This window comes from Hyla sarda, chromosome 6 (genome assembly GCF_029499605.1).
Source record: "Hyla sarda isolate aHylSar1 chromosome 6, aHylSar1.hap1, whole genome shotgun sequence".
Taxonomy (NCBI): Eukaryota; Metazoa; Chordata; class Amphibia; order Anura; family Hylidae; genus Hyla; species Hyla sarda.
In genome coordinates, this window is record NC_079194.1 from 185,138,261 (window position 1) to 185,158,221 (window position 19,961).

The following is a 19,961-nucleotide window of genomic DNA, read 5'->3' on the forward strand; positions in this document are numbered from 1 at the left end:
GAACTCTGTGCTATGCCATTCCTCTGATATTCTTCCTGGAAATGTATAAATAAATAGCTTGCTGGGTTTTTATTATTCACTTTACTAAAGGGACATCTCTGTAACCCCCTCTGCAGTATTATGCAAGTAGTTTAAAAGATGCTGATTTTGAATCTGTTATTCAACTCATTGTCATTTTACTCATTGGAATTTCCCTGCTAAAATTCCACAAAGTAAACAAATGAAAATACCACACCAAACCACAATTAAAACACAAACTAAATTGTATTCATAGAATAAAAAAATGAAAATGGAGCTCTCGCCATGAAGAGTCTTAAACAGGAGACCAGCGTTAAAGGGGTTATCCAGGGAAAAAAACTTTTTATATATATATATATCAACTGGCTCCAGAAAGTTAAACAGATTTGTAAATTACTTCTATTACAAAATCTTAATCCTTTCAGTACTTATTAGCTGATGAAGTTGAGTTGTTGTTTTCTGTCCAAGTGCTCTCTGATGACACATGTCTCGGGAACTGTCCAGAGTAGAAGCAAATCCCCATAGCAAACCTCTTCTACTCTGTGCAGTTCCCGAGACAAGCAGAGATGTCAGCAGAGAGCACTGTTGCCAGACACAAAAGAACAACTCAACTTCAGCAGATGATAATTATTGAAAGGAGTAAGATTTTGTAATAAAAGTAATTTACAAATCTGTTTAACTTTCTGGAGCGAGTTGATACTTAAAAAAAGTTTTTTCCTGGAATACCCCTTTAAATAAAGATATCATGTTTAATGGGGAGATTTATCAAAACCTGCATACAGGAAGAGTGGTGCAGTTGCCTATAGCAACCAGTTAGATTGCTTTTTTAATTTTTCACAGGCCCGTTTACAAATGAAAAAAGCAATATAACTGGTTGCTATAGGCAACTGCACCACTCTTCCTCTACACAGGTTTTGATAAATCTCTCCCTAAGGCTCTTTGTGGTGAGTGTTTAATTTTTTTTTCTATATTCTAGTTATTCTGGACTTTTATATATTAATGTGAAGCACCACTGAGCATTTAAATAAGGAATGTTTGCATTGCCATGTATTAAATTAAAACTTTAAGTCACATAAATTTTATTCATAGTCAGAAAATTCTTAAAATGTACACAAACATTAAGATATTATGGCACACAAGAAACAATGGCATGGAGGGGTCTATATAGTAATTCTGTGAAATATATATACACCTCAATGTAGTGTTGTGTAAACTTCCAAAAGGTGCAGACTAACGCTCAAGTAATATCCAAAACATACAAATCCATAAAAAGGGAAAAACAAGTATAACTATAACGTAAGAAAAACAGTCTGTATGATGTTGCTATTTTTACTGTTTATTCTTATTTTTACTTTTTCTTTGGGATTAGTATATTTTGCACTTTAAAATTGGGACATTACTTGAGCCCTAGTCTTGTACCTTTTGGAATTTTAAATACCACTTCAGTGAGGTGTATGTATATCACCTATTGCTACACTATATACCCCTTCACACCATTGTATCTTGTGTGCCATCTTATCTCACTGTTTGTATCAACTTTTTTTTTTTTTTTCAATAGTAAAGTTTATTAAAGATTTTAAACATACAAAGTAGTAAATGTGCAAGTGACCAAGGGGCCAAAATATGTTGTTTGTATCAACTTTATGATTTTTTATTACTGTAAATAAAATTTCAGTTTTATTTTAATTGTGGTTTTGTGTGCTATTTTCATTTTGGTGCTTACTGTCCAATCAGTGCTGTCAGTTTCAGACTGTGTGAGGAAACTTCCTGTTTGCAAAATAAATGATAATGCCATGTTATCAATTTCTTTATGAAGTTCTTGAAGGAATTACAGAGATTGCAATAGAAGCAGTGCTAAACATCTGTTTCCCCCCAATTTGTAACCATCTCTTGTCCACTAAGGCCAATATTCTATTATCGTGGTAATGAGCTCATGGCAGTCCGGTTGGGGCCATACAAGGCACATTATTGGACCTGGAGTAACTCATGGGAGGAACTGTCCCAGGTAAGTAGTCATTTAATATGTTCTAAGCCAGACAAGAGCTGGCAGATAGACAGATAGATGGTGCAAAATATAACAGCAGCAGACAATAGTAGTTTATTAAATAGAGAGCGCAAGCCATCTATGTCTGGGGCCTTATCCAGGAGACTGTGAAAGAAGATTATTAACCAGTATGAAAATGCACACAATGACTGTGCTTACATAAGTTATCTATCTTTTTATATCTACATATGTAATAATAATAATAATTGTACATGTAATCCCAGCACCAGTCCAAAGCAGTGTGCTTCTTGTTACAGGGTATTAATTTCTGTCCTGGACAGAATGTTACTGGCGTCACAACACATGACCAAGTGGAGAACATTAAGCCTCTTTTGTTCCATTTGGGAAGAGATCCTGGTGAAAAGTATCCCATAAGGTAAAAAAAAATTCCTACCAATCGAAATATGCCTTATAAGGACATCACACATAAATGCTCAAGCAACAGCAACCTAGAGGGAGCATCACAGTGAACAGGATGCCTGGGTGCAGTAGTTCCAAAGCCTGTCAGGGTTCCGATCCGTTTGGCAAAAGGTTATCTCACACTTCATGAACTGAAACAGTGAAAAGGGGCTGCACAGTTGGTGTTGAAGGTACTAGTTTTTTGGGGGCACACACTATGTAGTGTACGGTAGGTAGCAAGAGATGTGGGGTGCCATTGATATTAAGTGTGCAGACAGTGTGCCAAAAGCAGAGAAATAGGGAAAGGTAAGGCAAAATTCTTTACTGACCAAACAAATCTTCCATTATAATGGAGGAACAGTTACTTGTAGAAGACAGAACCTTGGCTGGAGTGGGTGAGGGGGCGTAAGGAAAGTATGGTACTATGTGGGAGTCCTAAATTCAGTCTATATCTTCCCCTCTCTGAATCCCTCAGAATTAATTAGGAAGATGACTGCTGGGATGTTTCAGCCACAAAAATAACAAATAACCGTAGTCCTCCCCAGAGGGCAGAGGCAAAAAAGAGCTGGCTAGACTTCACACTAAACACACAGACAACCTCTCTTTAGGATAGGCTGTCCCTATACCGAATTAGTCTGAGCTAGTTTTCCTTTCTATTGGGGAATGTTTCTAATGTTGTGATATGAGTTAATGCTCTTACCCTTATTCTATTTTATACTGTTATGCATCCTTATACTGTTTTATACTGTTATGCGCCATTGTACTGTCTAAGGGTACGTTCACACATAGCAAGTTGCCAGCGTGTATCACACAGCAGATTTACCTGCATGAAATCTGCTGCTAAATTGTTGAAAATCTGTAAGTTCTACACTCCATAAGTCAGGTTCAGAGCACCTTGTTCAGAACAGGGGGACCTACACTTTTTTTTTTTTTTTTTTTTTTTTTTAAAGGGGTACTCCGGTGGAAAACATTTTTTTTTAAATCAATTTAAAGAATTTCCTCTGTAGCATACAGCTGGTACAAAGTACTGGAAGGGTAAAGATTTATTTAATAGAAGTAATTTACAAATCTGTTTAACTTTCTGGCACCAGTTGATTTAAAAAAAATGTTTTCCACCAGAGTACCCCTTTAAATAAATAGAAAAAAAACAAAACAACATAGCGCCGCCACTATTTTCCGTAACCAGATAGATACAGTAAAACAACAACCAGGGTGTGAAAGCCACTGTTTTTGCACTTCCCCAGTCTAATAATACCAGCCTGATGCTGCCTCAATACCTGACCATTAATAGATAGTTGTGGCCAGGACCGTACCTCGCTCTTCCCAATACCCCTGTTGCTGTGGGTACCAGTGTAATTATGGAAGGTTAGTGTGCAGGACAGATGAAGATATATAGCCAGGTAAGAATTCAGTCCCCAGAGAGGAGCAGAACACCCTCCATTTTGATATTTGTTCTGCTTCTCTACAGTAAGCAGGGATTGCTTATAGCGATACTCTGCATTGCTGTATAACCCCTTCCTCACTTGGACAGTGCAGAGCACTCAGACCGGCGAGTAGGGGGGGTAGTATGCGGCAAAGTATTTAGATTAGTGCTTAGTGTCGGGCTGGCTGGGAAGCATACAATGTATACCTTCTGCTCAGACCAAGCTGCGCCATTTAGGAAGCCAACCCCATTTAGGGCATCTTCTATACAGTAAACAACGGTGCATGTGATATCCGCAGCGGATTCGATATGTGTGAACATGCCCTACAGATGCATAATCACACACAAACAGTATACAACAGTACAAAATCACAAACCCATAAATGCCTAAAAGTTTTCTTTTTTTTCTGCAAAAAGCCAAAGCAAAAAATAGCCAATTTTTTATTTTACTTTACACTGTATGAATATGGTCGTACAGCGTTCCATATGAGCTGTATTTTCTTTCTATGTTTGTACACAGCATACGATACTCCCTTGCTTACTGCCTTGTAACTGCGCACATCTTTCTTCAGTCTGTGTGATTTGCCCTCCAAGGTTTCCCTCTCCCCTGTCTACTATCTCAGCTGGTATGTGACCCCCCTCCTTCTGTTATCACTAATACTGAAAAGGCAGAAAGTGTGTTAGACTGATAGACTTACCTTTCCCTGAGTAGCAGCTGAATTGTAGGAAATGTCTAATGAAGAATGTTGTTTTACTTTGCATTCAGCCTTAGGGTAGGGTCACACAGAGTGCATCCGCAGTTTATTTCATGCTGCAGATGTGCCAATGGCAGTCACAAGAGCGAGCTCCCTGCTGCGGCTGGGTAGCTTTGTATGTCCGCTCATAGCGGCGAATTTCCTGCGGTGTGTCTGCTACCAGCAGTCACTTTGTCTACAGCAAAGATACACTTTGCTACAAGTGGAGACATAGAGCTACCTGGCCGCAGCAGGGAGCTCGCTCTTGTGACAGCCGTCTGCGCATCCACAGCGTGAAATATGCTGTGGATGCATTCTGTGTGACCCTACCTTTAAAGTGTATTGGAGCTCTGTAATCTAATTGGCCCCGCATCCATATGAAACGTTGATAATAGAGATGAGCGAATTTTTGAAAAATTCGATTCGCCCGAATTTTCCCAAAAAAATAGTTTCGGTCCGAATTTATTTGCGGCAAATCGCTATTAAAATCGGCCTACAGAGAGCCTCAAAGGGGTGTAGAACACTTTGCCTTGCTGTAACCCGCAAAGGGTGTGTGCTGGGTTAGTGAAATAATACTGTTATTCAGTATAACATGCAGATCAGAGGCATCGCTATTAGAATCACTGTCGCAGAGTGGCACAATGACAGAGCCTGGAGATGGCATCAATATGAGGAGACCATATAGTGGCTGAATGACACAGCGTGGAGGTGGCGGCAGCATGAGGAGAACATATAGTGTCTGAATGACACAGCCTGGAGTTGGCGGCAGCATGAGGAGAACATATAGTGGCTTAATGAAACAGCATGGAGGTGGCGGCAGCATGAGGAGAACATATAGTGGCTGAATGACACAGCCATGAGGTAGTGGAAGCATGAGGAGACCATTATAGTGGCTGAATGACAGTGTGGAGGTGGCGGCAGCATGAGGAGACCATACAGTGGCTGAATGACACAGCGTGGAGGTGGCGGCAGCATGAGGAGACCATATAGTGGCTGAATGACACAGCCTGGAGGTGGCGGCAGCATGAGGAGAACATATAGTGGCTGAATGACACAGCCTGGAGTTGGCAGCAGCATGAGGAGAACATATAGTGGCTGAATGACACAGCATGGAGGTGGCGGCAGCATGAGGGGAACATATAGTGGCTGAATGACACAGCCCGGAGTTGGCGGCAGCATGAGGAGACCATATAGTGGCTGAATGACACAGCCTGGTGTTGGCGGCAGCATGAGGAGAACATATAGTGCTGAACCCACAGCATAAGATACTTCTGTGGGGGAGGAAACAGCATAGGACAGAGGCAATGGAAGGACAGGGACTGCTCCCGGGCCATGCCAACTGAAGGTTGTGTCTGAGGAACCCCCGTGTTAACCCATCGATGACGGTAGATGGGTTGTTGGTCGAGACACGACCGCTAGTTGATACCGGGAGCTCAGGCCTCTCACTGCGACTCCTGCTGCCACTCGCTCCTAGTCTGCTGACTGATGAATTTAGGCCTCTGCCACTCCTCTGTGCACATCCTGGCACCGCTCTGCGGCGTCCCCGTCCCCAGGAAGGGGAATGACGTCAGTACTGCTGGACCGTGAGGCCTGTGCCGGACCAACGGGGGCTCGTAGGAAGGTATGTATGAGTTCATTTTGTTTATTTTTGAGTCCCGGGCACGGGCATATGTAAAACGGTACCACTACTGTTGTCCTCTGCTGCGACCTCTACCTGATCAATTTAGGCCTCTGCCACTCCTCTGTGCACATCCTGGCACCGCTCTGCGGCGTCCCCGTCCCCAGGAAGGGGAATGACGTCAGCACTGCTGGACCATGAGGCCTGTGCCGGACCAACGGGGGCTCGTAGGAAGGTATGTATGAGTTCATTTTGTTTATTTTTGAGGCCTGGGCACGGGCATATGTAAAACGGTACCACTACAGTTGTCCTTTAAGACTTTAACAAGAACAAAATAGTACACCACTGAGGTGTACATATGTGGTATGCACTTATGAGGGGAGGACTATGCACTCCAGTACACTTAACGACGCCGGACGCAAATGTACGTCCTGATGAGCTGGTACTTAACGCACCAGGACGTAAATTTACGTCATATTCACAACCGCGAGCATCAGAGCGATGCACGGGTCATGCGCAGCAGGTCCCGGCTGCTGATAGCAGCCAGTGACCCGCCGGTAATGGCGGATGTCCGCCATTAACCCCTCAAATGCCATGATCAATACAGATCACAGCATCTGCAGCATCGCGGTAACTAAAATGAATGATTGGATCGCCCACAGCGCTGCCGCGGCGATCCGATCATCCAAAACGGCAGACGGAGATCCCCTCACTTGCCTCCGCTGCCTTCCACAGGTCTTCTGCTCTGGTCTGTGATCGAGCAGACCAGAGCAGAAGATAGCCGATAACACTGATCAGTGCTATGTCCTATGCATAGCACTGAACAGTATTAGCAATCGAATGATTGCTATAAATAGTCCCCTATTGGGACTATTAAAGTGTAAAAATAAAAGTAAAAAATAAAAGTTAAATAAATTTGAAAAATCCCCTCCCCCAATAAAAATGTAAATTGTCCCTTTTTCCCCATTTTACCCCCAAAAAGTGAAAACAATATTATAATAATTTTAAGAAACAAATTTGGTATCGCCGCGTGCGTAAATATCCGAACTATTAAAATATAATGTTAATTATCCCGTACGGTGAACGGCGTGAACGTAAAAAAAAAAGTCCAAAATTGCTGCTTTTTTTTTATACCATTCTATTCCAAAAAAATTTTTATAAAAAATGTCTTAAAAGTTTTACATATGCAAATGTAGTATAAAAAATAAGTACAGATCACGGCGCAAAACATGAGCCCTCATACCGTTGCTTATACGGAAAAATGAAAAAGTTATACGTCAGCAAAATGGAGGGATTTTAAACGCACTAATTTGGTTAAAAAGTTTGCAATTTTTTTTTAAGCGGTACAATAATAGAAAAGTATGTAATCTATTTTACCGTAAAGTGTACAGCATGAAAACGAAACCTTCCAAAATTTGCGGTTTTCTTATCAATTTCCCCACACAAATAGTATTTTTTTGGTTGCACCATACATTTTTATGGTACTGGAGACAATGCGCTCCAGTACGCTTAAAACAGTATTTGTCTACAACACCAGCAGTACACAGCAGTGTTGCAGCACACAGTCGCTGTGTACTTTCCCCAAAATTGCACTTTCTCTCTCTATCTCACTCTCAGATAGGGTTGAGGTGAATCACTGCTGTTCTGTGCAACACACTGCTCTCTGTCCCTCTCTGTAATAGAACGCTGTAGGGACTGGGAGTTGAATCGCTGCTGGAAAAATGCTTTTCTGTGCAACACACACTGCTGTCTGTCCCTCTATACCTCTCTGCAATAAAAGGCTGAAGTGACTGGCTGCAAGATGGCTGTCGATTATATAGAACTGTGACATCACAGGGGTGACTGGCTGCTGATAGGCTGCAAGCTGCATGTGATTCAGGGTCATCCCGCCTACCCTTGTTCCTGCCTTCCCAGGATATCTTGCCCTTGTCCTCACATGTGGATCCACCATTTTAGATGCCCTTAAGCCTGGACCGCGCTAAATGGAGTTTAATGAAGCAATTTGTACAATCGAAACGCAGCGATATTCGCATTCGTTGCGAATCAACTTTTTCCTGAAATGCGTAACGAATACGGATTCATCAGATTAGATTGCTCATCAGTTGATAATAAAGATTTAGTTGTTCTGTTGATCTAAACAATAAATGTTTACCTTCATCACAGAAAAATCTTAAAAATAGTGAGGAGTATTATAGCATTTTCTTATATAGTACATATGTTTTAATTGTTTAAAGAGGTAGTCCAGGATTTTAAAGCTTTTAACCTATGTACCCCTGATGCCAAGTTATGTGTGGTGTTAAAGGGGTGCTCCGCTGCCTCAGTGTTCGGGACATTTTGTTCCAAATGCTTTGAGTGGGCGGCGGGGGTCGTGACCTCACGGCCAAGCCCCCTCCCATAGACTTGTGTTGAGGGTGTGTGGCGTGACGTCACAAGCCCCCCGCCACCTGCACCCAGCATTCTAAATGAACGCTGGGTGCTGCACAGAGATCCTCCGCGATCAGACGTCTTATCAAAGGATAGGGGATAAGATGTCTAGGGGCGGAGTAGCGCATTACTTGGCTTGAATTATTCGTATGGAATGGATTTTTCTTTTTGTTTCTTTTGCCCCTTGAAGTTCATCATTCTTGCGCATTATGTATTACTGTTGTCTCGAGCCTTTTTCATCTACCTATGGGCTTGAGACAACAGCTAATCAAAGAAGGCTTGGCTTTTTCTCCTGTCCCCTGACAAGCCAGCCGTCTGATGACATGCAGTGAAGGGAAAAAAAAGGGAAAGAGACCGCACGAGTGGCGCCTTGTGTATTACCTCAAGCAATAGAGGGAAGACTAGATGTCGGGGCTACCGACGCCTCTAGTAGATGGTTTCTCACCTTTAAAAAGGGGATAAATGCGCCTATCACCCTAGTATATGTAGGGTAGAGATCCGCTGCTGGAGCCGGGAGGTCACAGGAGGTCGGAGGAATCCAATCCTGAAGAATTGCTAAATAAGACGGGAAGAAGAGGACCTATAACCCTGGTGCTGCGGGTGTTCGTCTCAAGAATACAATGGAGACAGATGTGAGCACATACAGATCCCTCGGCAGGGACCACTGTATTGAAGTAAAATAATAAAAACATAGGGTACAGATTACACGTTTCGAGGTAAACACCCTCTTCATCAGATCTGGCTACAGTACAGTATATGGCTCTATGAGCGACCAACACTAAACACACCCCAGCAATAACATATTCACACCCCCTTCTAAGCCCACACTGTAACCACAGACCATATTGTAATGAAGTTTCCATCTATCTAATGGATTCTCAGACCGTCAGATGGGAAATAAAATTCCAAATATCATAGGAACAGGGGGGTCCAATCAACATAGCCTAATAAGGTATGTGATCAGGGCCCCTTAAAGGGGTACACCACCCCTAGACATATCCCCTATCCAACGGAAGATGTCTGATCGCGGGGTTCCCGCCGTGCGATCTCAGCTGTGGCACCCCAGTAATCTGGTGCAAGGAGCGAACTTCGCTCCATGCCGGATGACTAGTGGTGCAGCGCTGAAGGGGATAGGATGTCTAGGGGTGGTGTACCCCTTAAACTAGCCCTGATCACATACCTTTTTTAGGCTATGTTGATTGGACCTCCTGTTCCTAAGATATTTGGATTTTTATTTCTTATCTGACTGTCTGAGAATCCGTAAATACTGGGCCCTGTTTAGCGTTGGTAGCACATAGAGCCATATACTGAACACGTAAATGGAGTTGCCAGCCCCGCGATCTACCTGCAGCACCCGGCTCTGGTGCCAGAGGCTCGTAACCTCACGGCCATGCCCCCCGTGATGTCAAACCCCCTCAATGCAAGTCTGTGGGAGGGGGTGGGGCATTGAGAGGGGTGTGTGACATCACGAGGGGGCGTGGCTGTGACGTCATAAGCCTCCGGCACCGTATTTCTAGTCATTTGACATGGAGTGAGGTTCACTCCTTGCACCATATGACTGGGGTGCTGCAGGGAATAAGATGTCTATGGGTGGAGTACTCCTCTAACCTGTATTCATGCTAAAAAATTAAAATGATAATATGGATTTGATCACAGGTCCTCTTTAAACCAGAATACAACAATGACCAAAGGTTACTTATCCTTCTGTGTCACTGTCACTAGTCAGCTCAAACTTTACTGCAGTCGCAATTGGAGGATGCAGAATATTGCATTCTCAGAGTACATTTACATGTAGCATATCTGATACTTATTTAATGCATTATTCACTCATGTAGTTACATTGAATTTAAATATCATCAGATCTGCAACAGCAAACCTGAAGCATCAACTCACAGCATCAAATCTGCAGCAGTTTAGTAAGGATTTGACCACAGGTCCTCTTTACCAACAATCTTTATTTTTAGAGTTATGCCACATACTTCTAGCCATTTTATGTTCCTCAAATTAAGCAGGTGAGACAGATAGGGTTGAGATCTTTGCACCCCATGTCATGCACCATGTCTTTTCTGTATCAGGAATGTGACCCTGCTGTCTTGCAGCACAGCTGCTCCCCACACCAGAAGCCCTAGCACATAACTGAAGGGTCAATTATAGTAAATGAAGCAAGTGCACTGCACACCTGTGCTATGGTCCCCGAGGACTCCCTATTAGATTGTGAAAGCTCTGAGGCAGTAGAAGGGTTAATTCTATATTTGCACCTGCTCCAGATAACACAACAGCACCATAAGGACCAGCTTTGCAGCCAGGCCCAGTATACAATATATATTTAGGTTGTTACAGCTACATTGACTGTCACTTTCCAAAGCTTCAATTACTTTCTGTGCTTTATTTTACAGAATATCAAGTGTTGAGTACCAGACTGCAATGTTAGAAATTTCCCCTGTGGTTAGTAAGCACAAGGACTCCATGATTCCAGGGGAACCTCAGCTGAATGTATGTGACCTAGCTGTTATGGTAAGTCTGTATAAGTATCTGAAGGCTTACAAAATGCTGCAATATAATAAGATTTCATATTGGTCTTCACAACTCAATCTGTGCAGCTTTTGTATTCAAAAATTCTCCTTGTGACTCGTTCTATTTATAAGCTGCAGTCGCTCTCTAGTGGCCAAACTATTGCACACATCAAGCTCTAGTGTATATCTTGGGTACTGAGTAGGCTTTTCTAACTAAAGTCTATGAATAGTCTATCTGAACTCTTGTTTCAAGAATACAGTTTGTGCCCTTAGCTTCAATGCAAGAATTGAGCCAGACTTGCAGTACCTGACCACCTTAGCAGCTTCAGTCTGAATAGGGGTTGCCATTTTTTTTGACAACTTTTTTCGAATTTAAAATCCTTTTATCTGAAAATTACTTAAACACTTATTCCCTAGAAGTATAATTATATATAATGGTAAACAATGCAAACTAAACTAAGGGTAGAATTTACTAAGTAAATCCCTGCCCTACAATAATCCTGGATTTATTGGGTGGCAAATACCTCTTAAAAAGACAAAACACACAAACGCTATGCCGTAGTCTCAGAAATAGTAGTCAATTCACCCCTTTAGTTGGAAACCCTGCCCCCTCTGTATTAAGCCCAACCCACTTGTCGATTAGGGCACAGAATTTAATAAATCCCCCCCCCCCCTAAATTTCTATTGCCAATAAATATGTGTAAGCAAGTATGACTCTTTATTGAACTGAGCGTTCATCAAAATTCAAGATAGCAGCTAAAGTCTTTTCTACAAGAAACGTGTTTCAGGGATATGACCTTTTTAAGACAGAGCAGAGATAATAACAAATGTACATGATCTAAAAGTTACATATGTTCAGGTAAGCTAAGGTACACAAAAAATGTAAATAACATTTTAAATATAATATCAAGTGGGCAATATTTTCAAGGTAAAAGGTAATTTAGTAGGGTAACAAAAACCATTATCAAAGCTAAAGAAAAGAAATAATCACCTTACAATAATTATATAAATATATATATATATATATATATATATATATATATTAAAAAATAAATACATATATAGATATATTTTAATCATAATGGATTAGCAAATACAGAATAAATGCTCATCCATAAGTAAAGGATATCAAAAATGGTGACACAACTAACTATTATTTACTCCGAAATGCCTGGTGCATTAGCTGTTACTCTCAGGTATCATCCCTACATTCAGTGCTTTATAAAATAGCTACATTGCCAAATTAAAACACTTTTTATAATTCATGGTATTATAAAAAATAACGTACTCTTGCAATGACTGACATCTTTTTCCTTTCCTTTCCTTTGACTTCTCCTCTTCTGCATTTTACAGCTGTCAGTCAACTTTTAAAGTTTAAGTTTAAAGAAATCCTGTTGGGAGAATTTAGGCCCCTTACACACTGCCGTTGCTCCCCAAGAGCATGGCCGTCAAAGCCTCTTTTTTTTTATTTTCCTGACTTTAACGGCTGTTCTCGTGATGGGGAGCAATGGCAAACAACGGGTCCCGGCAGCTTCCATTTACTATTATGGGGACAGCCAGGCGCTGTTATGACTAGCGGGAGAAAGAGACGGCACATGCAGTAATTTTTCTCCCGCTATTCTGCCTGGCTTTCCTGGTGGCCGTCACACAGCCGTGCACTGATGGCAGTGTGAAAGAAGCAGGCTCATAAACTACCACTTTGGCATTTTACCAAATGGGAATAGGTTTATAAAGACATCCATGCATAGACTGCAATAAATGAATTTATAATACCATGAACTGTAATGAAGTCATGCATTTGGGCTCCAAAACCTTTTCTCCATGTTTGATTGGCTATAAGGGTAGTCTAGCAGCCTCAAAGCTCCTGATGTGTCCCCTTTAAAGCTGTTCTACAGTATAATTACATGCCGAGACAGCCCACCCTCAGTAAGTGAAATGCATTGCCAGACCCCTCAGTAAGTGAAATGCATTGCCAGACCCCTCAGTAAGTGAAATGCATTGCCAGACCCCTCAGTAAGTGAAATGCATTGCCAGACCCCTCAGTAAATGAAATGCATTGCCAGACCCCTCAGTAAGTGAAATGCATTGCCAGACCCCTCAGTAAGTGAAATGCATTGCCAGACCCCTCAGTAAGTGAAATGCATTGCCAGACCCCTCAGTAAATGAAATGCATTGCCAGACCCCTCAGTAAGTGAAATGCATTGCCAGACCCCTCAGTAAATGAAATGCATTGCCAGACCCCTCAGTAAGTGAAACGCATTGCCAGACCCCTCAGTAAATGAAATGCATTGCCAGACCCCTCAGTAAGTGAAATGCATTGCCAGACCCCTCAGTAAGTGAAACGCATTGCCAGACCCCTCAGTAAATGAAATGCATTGCCAGACCCCTCAGTAAATAAAATGCATTGCCAGACCCCTCAGTAAGTGAAACGCATTGCCAGACCCCTCAGTAAGTGAAACGCATTGCCAGACCCCTCAGTAAGTGAAATGCATTGCCAGACCCCTCAGTAAATAAAATGCATTGCCAGACCCCTCAGTAAGTGAAACGCATTGCCAGACCCCTCAGTAAGTGAAATGCATTGCCAGACCCCTCAGTAAGTGAAATGCATTGCCAGACCCCTCAGTAAGTGAAATGCATTGCCAGACCCCCTCAGTAAGTGAAATGCATTGCCAGACCCCTCAGTAAATGAAATGCATTGCCAGACCCATCAGTAAGTGAAATGCATTGCCAGACCCCTCAGTAAGTGAAATGCATTGCCAGACCCCTCAGTAAGTGAAACGCATTGCCAGACCCCTCAGTAAGTGAAACGCATTGCCAGACCCCTCAGTAAATGAAATGCATTGCCAGACCCCTCAGTAAGTGAAATGCATTGCCAGACCCCTCAGTAAATGAAATGCATTGCCAGACCCCTCAGTAAGTGAAATGCATTGCCAGACCCCTCAGTAAGTGAAACGCATTGCCAGACCCCTCAGTAAATAAAATGCATTGCCAGACCCCTCAGTAAGTGAAATGCATTGCCAGACCCCTCAGTAAGTGAAATGCATTGCCAGACCCCTCAGTAAGTGAAACGCATTGCCAGACCCCTCAGTAAATGAAATGCATTGCCAGACCCCTCAGTAAATAAAATGCATTGCCAGACCCCTCAGTAAGTGAAACGCATTGCCAGACCCCTCAGTAAGTGAAACGCATTGCCAGACCCCTCAGTAAGTGAAACGCATTGCCAGACCCCTCAGTAAATAAAATGCATTGCCAGACCCCTCAGTAAGTGAAACGCATTGCCAGACCCCTCAGTAAGTGAAATGCATTGCCAGACCCCTCAGTAAGTGAAATGCATTGCCAGACCCCTCAGTAAGTGAAATGCATTGCCAGACCCCCTCAGTAAGTGAAATGCATTGCCAGACCCCTCAGTAAGTGAAATGCATTGCCAGACCCCTCAGTAAATGAAATGCATTGCCAGACCCCTCAGTAAGTGAAATGCATTGCCAGACCCCTCAGTAAGTGAAATGCATTGCCAGACCCCTCAGTAAGTGAAACGCATTGCCAGACCCCTCAGTAAGTGAAACGCATTGCCAGACCCCTCAGTAAATGAAATGCATTGCCAGACCCCTCAGTAAGTGAAATGCATTGCCAGACCCCTCAGTAAGTGAAACGCATTGCCAGACCCCTCAGTAAATGAAATGCATTGCCAGACCCCTCAGTAAATAAAATGCATTGCCAGACCCCTCAGTAAGTGAAACGCATTGCCAGACCCCTCAGTAAGTGAAACGCATTGCCAGACCCCTCAGTAAGTGAAATGCATTGCCAGAACCCTCAGTAAATAAAATGCATTGCCAGACCCCTCAGTAAGTGAAACGCATTGCCAGACCCCTCAGTAAGTGAAATGCATTGCCAGACCCCTCAGTAAGTGAAATGCATTGCCAGATCCCTCAGTAAGTGAAATGCATTGCCAGACCCCCTCAATAAGTGAAATGCATTGCCAGACCCCTCAGTAAGTGAAATGCATTGCCAGACCCCTCAGTAAATGAAATGCATTGCCAGACCCCTCAGTAAGTGAAATGCATTGCCAGACCCCTCAGTAAGTGAAATGCATTGCCAGACCCCTCAGTAAGTGAAACGCATTGCCAGACCCCTCAGTAAGTGAAACGCATTGCCAGACCCCTCAGTAAATGAAATGCATTGCCAGACCCCTCAGTAAGTGAAATGCATTGCCAGACCCCTCAGTAAATGAAATGCATTGCCAGACCCCTCAGTAAGTGAAACGCATTGCCAGACAATGGCCTAACACAGCAGCTCACCATTTCCTGCTCGATGCTTCCACATGTAAAGAGTTGAACTGTTGCTATTGTATTATGCCTTTGCTGGAATAAAATGAAGTGGATGCTTGATGTATTCAGCTCACATATTCAGAAGTCTGCTGGGGTTTTTCCCACCTGGTCAGTCCACGCATCTAACATGGCTAGGTGAAGTGGTGCAGTCTCATTGGAACTCTTTTCATGACTGCATGGCATGTCAAAAGTTTTTTTTACGATAGAAACACTTTTTATCTGTAGAGCGCTGTGTTGGCGCTAGCCACAAATGGGGACAACAATAAAATGTCGTGTCACACCATTTGCAAATTGTCAGTCACATTGGCGACATTTTAGTCACCATCTGGAACCCTGGAAGTTCTTTCGCTTCTTGTAAATACTTCTAAGTTTCTATATTTGAACTTCCAGAGCTTTTTGTCTTCGGTGGAAGGCTGATCATGATCATTTCTGTCCTTACTTTGCTGTGTTTGATTTCTATAACATACTTCTTCATGTCTGGCAGAACTGGTCGCCGCCTGGATGTGAGAAGCTTGGGAAGTGCCTGACCCCTCCAGAGTCAAAGCCATGGAAATGTATCTGGCCCCACTGATCAGTTTCCAGATTTGCATTATAGTCGGACATTGATTCCTACCTCCAAAGCAGCGATTAGAGCATCGCTTTCCTGACATTTTGAATTCTTACTACTTTGTTTTAGCCATTCATAAAATTTAGCATGCCTTCAGGAAACTGTAAGACAGGGCTGTAGGGACCAGCATAGTATCAACCAAAGGTCTTGTTCCACAACACAATGCCAGTTAAAAAAGAAAACAACCTTGCAATCATGTGACTATTGCATGTCTGGCATTTGAAAACCCAAGACACCACCAAGGGATAGCCACTCAAATTGCCTGTAGTATATTACACTCCAGACATTCAGATCATTGGCTGATTATGTGATACATAACTTTCTCTCTGCTATAGCTCACAGAAATCTATGTGCATGGGTTCTAATAGAGCAATAACTAATTTTACATAGTGGTGAAATAATGCACTATGCTAGAATATCTACAAACAATTTTCTTTACATAGGTTGTGGAAGCAAAGTGTTTGGTTACTCATTCTGTAAAACATCAGGGTAACATGGTTTTTGAGAGTCTAGAAAGAAGAGGAAATGGATTATAAACATAATAAGTTCAGACTACACAGAGATTGTTTGTAGTCTGTAACTAAAGAGACACTTAGGAAGTTTAGATATAAATTGGTAGGATATCCAAATTATCTGCAGTGTTGCTTCATATATTTTAGATTATTGAGCCAAGCAAGAAAATGATTGTGAAGGTGGACAGAGTATTTAAGCACTTTAATGATAAAGGGACTCTAGGAAACTGGTGCCAAACTGCTGGCATGGTTACTAAGTGGTGTGGCCAAGAGACTGAGGTTCTCCTGCTCTGTATCACCTCTTTTCTTAGTGCCATAAGATGATTTTCTTAGAGGCTTAGATAATTATAACCTAGAAGGAAATATCAGGTTATAAAATAACTCTATACATCTGTTGTTGTATGCTTGATATTTATGAAACATTTCCCTACCGCAATAGAGAAATGTAGGGACCAATCAGATTCCAGCTGTCATTTTTTCCATTTCTGGTTATAGAAGATAAAAGTAGCGATCTGATTGGCTGCTGTAAAGTGCCCTTTTTTATAAATAGCTTTATAGCCTGCTGTTAGGTGCTCCATGTGAATTACCGTGAGATTGATAGTTGTATCATTGTGTTGTATGTGCACAAAGCAATGCTTGAATTGAAATACGCTAACCATGCAAACCATTTGAAATAAAGACTTTAGGCTACCCCAGAGTCATGCTCTTTTTAATGTTATGGGTAATGTGATTGGGGGGGGGGGGGGGGGTTCTGTGTAAGAGGAGCCTTTATATGATGGACACCTTGTATTATGGGCTAATAGTAAATCAGTGGATCTCCTTTTTTATCAAACAATATAAAGCAGGAATGCCTGGTGTTTGGATGATCCACATGTTCTCCAAATACAATAGGGGATTGTAGGGCACTGCCAAAAAATTCTATTTTTTTCCAGCATAAAATGCAAGGACAATGAGTAACGTACAACGCGTTTCAAAGCTGGTCTGGCTTCTTCCTCTGGTACCTGAGGAGGAATTGGCTTTGAAACACGTTGTATGTTAAGGGAACCAGTATCGGTGAAAACTACCATGCCTATACTGTACAAAGATGATATCCATGGCAGAGCTGCAATAGCCAAACTTTTGTTGACTCCACAAACATGGTAACTGGAGACATGGAAACATGTCATAAGGTCTTATTTTCTACCTCCGCTCATATATATGTCTGGAGATCATCGGTTGTAGCCTACAATGTTCACTGCCTACAACGCACTGTCAAGCATGGGTTACAGTATGATTTGGAGTGTGATAATTGTCTTTTACGGTAAAGTACCAGTCTAGAAGCATCTGGATAGTCTAGGGGACCAACTCCATTCCATGGTCGAGACTTTTGGGGATATATATCAAAACCTGTGCAGAAAAAAGGTTTAACCAGTTGCTCGGAGCAACGATTTAGATTTTTATTTTTTATTTTTTTTAGGCTGCCCCAGAGCCATGCTCTTTTTAATGTTATGGGTAATGTCATTGGGGGTGGGGGGGGGGGGGGGGTTCTGTGTAAGAGGAGCCTTTATGTGATGGACACCTTGGATTATGGGCTAATAGTAAATCAGTGGATCTCCTTTTCTATCAAACAATATAAAGCAGGAATGCCTGGTGTTTGGATGATCCACATGTTCTCCAAATACAATAGGGGATTGTAGGGCACTGCCAAAAAATTCTATTTTTTTCCAGGATAAAATGCAAGGACAATGAGTAACGTACAACGCGTTTCAAAGCTGGTCTGGCTTCTTCCTCTGGTACCTGAGGAAGAATTGGCTTTGAAACACGTTGTATGTTAAGGGAACCAGTATCGGTGAAAACTACCATGCCTATACTGTACAAAGATGATATCCATGGCAGAGCTGCAATAGCCAAACTTTTGTTGACTCCACAAAACATGGTAACTGGAGACATGGAAACATGTCATAAGGTCTTATTTTCTACCTCCGCTCATATATATGTCTGGAGATCATCGGTTGTAGCCTACAATGTTTACTGCCTACAACGCACTGTCAAGCATGGGTTACAGTATGATTTGGAGTGTGATAATTGTCTTTTACGGTAAAGTACCAGTCTAGAAGCATCTGGATAGTCTAGGGGACCAACTCCATTCCATGGTCGAGACTTTTGGGGATATATATCAAAACCTGTGCAGAAAAAAGGTTTAACCAGTTGCTCGGAGCAACGATTTAGATTGTTTGTTTGTTTTTTTTTATTATTTTTTTCCCAGAGGCCTTTTAGATATGAATGAAGCAATTTGGTTGTTGTGGGACAACTGCATCACTCTTCCTCTACACAGGTCAATGAAAAGCACACAGGACAATGCTTCTATCTACACTGCTCAGTGCATTTGACTGGTTCAAGGAAAATGAAAATTAAGTTAAAGGGATATTCCAGTTTTTCTTCAGTCTTTGAGCCCATGATGCAGTGTGCTGCTTTTTTCATGCACAGGACCCACACCCTGATGTAGAGCATGACTTTTCATTTTACTGTTGTCTCTGACCATTCCCAGTATTACAGTGATCCCTCAACTTACAATGGCGTCAACATACACTTACTATTCTGGACCATTGTAACTTGAAACCTGACAACATACAATGCTATGGACAGTCCAGATCTGTGAAACGTGTCAATGGCTGGAAGAACTGACCAATCAGAATGGGCATTCACTAGTAAAACCCCTGTATTACTGAAGTGCATGCACCTACTGGCTGTCTGGTAGCACCCCCTACAGTACAGGGAGGTACTACATGTTCTGTACTACTCTTTACCTGTGCCAGGGTTAGCTGCTCCTTTGGACACCAGGTGAGGGCGGCTCCATTTTACTTTTTTAGGACATTGTGTGTACTGTACAGGATCCTGAAGAAGCTCCTGTCCTCTACATAGACAGTGATTTACAGCTTCCAGCAGATCTTTCTTACTTTTATATGTAAGGACTTTCTTTTTCTATATTAATCTACTTATTTTTCTTTAATCCTCACTTTTTCCAATTTTTGGATGACAATTTGGGGCTTCAGAACCAATTACCAGGTTTCCATAGAGTTATGGTCTCAACATACAATGGTCCTCCTGGAACCAATTACCATGTTTCCCCAAACATAAGACACTGTCTTATATTTATTTTCTTCAAAAAGGCACATGGCTTATTTTCAGGGGGCGTCTTAAGCATGCATGACGCCCTACATGTCAGCTGCCATCCCAGGACCCACCGCCACAGCTGCACAGAAGTCACGTCCCGCTGATCAACTGGGACACGCTGCCCTGCATGTCAGCTGCCGTCCTTGGTCAGCTGGCACACGGGACCTGCCGCCGCTGCAAGGAAATCCCTA

The 19,961-nt window shown here is 42.3% G+C and overlaps 1 protein-coding gene across 3 annotated transcripts in view; it reads left to right on the top strand.

Annotated features, from left to right (window-relative positions):
- Nucleotides 1-17,306, top strand: part of GALNS (galactosamine (N-acetyl)-6-sulfatase) — a 99,531-nt gene extending 82,225 nt beyond the window's left edge. For all 3 annotated transcript variants that reach the window (XM_056526051.1, XM_056526053.1, XM_056526052.1), the window contains 4 exons: nt 1,921-2,023; nt 2,320-2,438; nt 11,057-11,174; nt 15,983-17,306. In XM_056526051.1, coding sequence (XP_056382026.1) covers nt 1,921-2,023; nt 2,320-2,438; nt 11,057-11,174; nt 15,983-16,069 — 427 coding nt within the window. In that variant the 3' untranslated portion in view covers nt 16,070-17,306. The remainder of the gene's footprint in view (nt 1-1,920; nt 2,024-2,319; nt 2,439-11,056; nt 11,175-15,982) is intronic.
- Nucleotides 17,307-19,961: the final 2,655 nt, after the last annotated feature.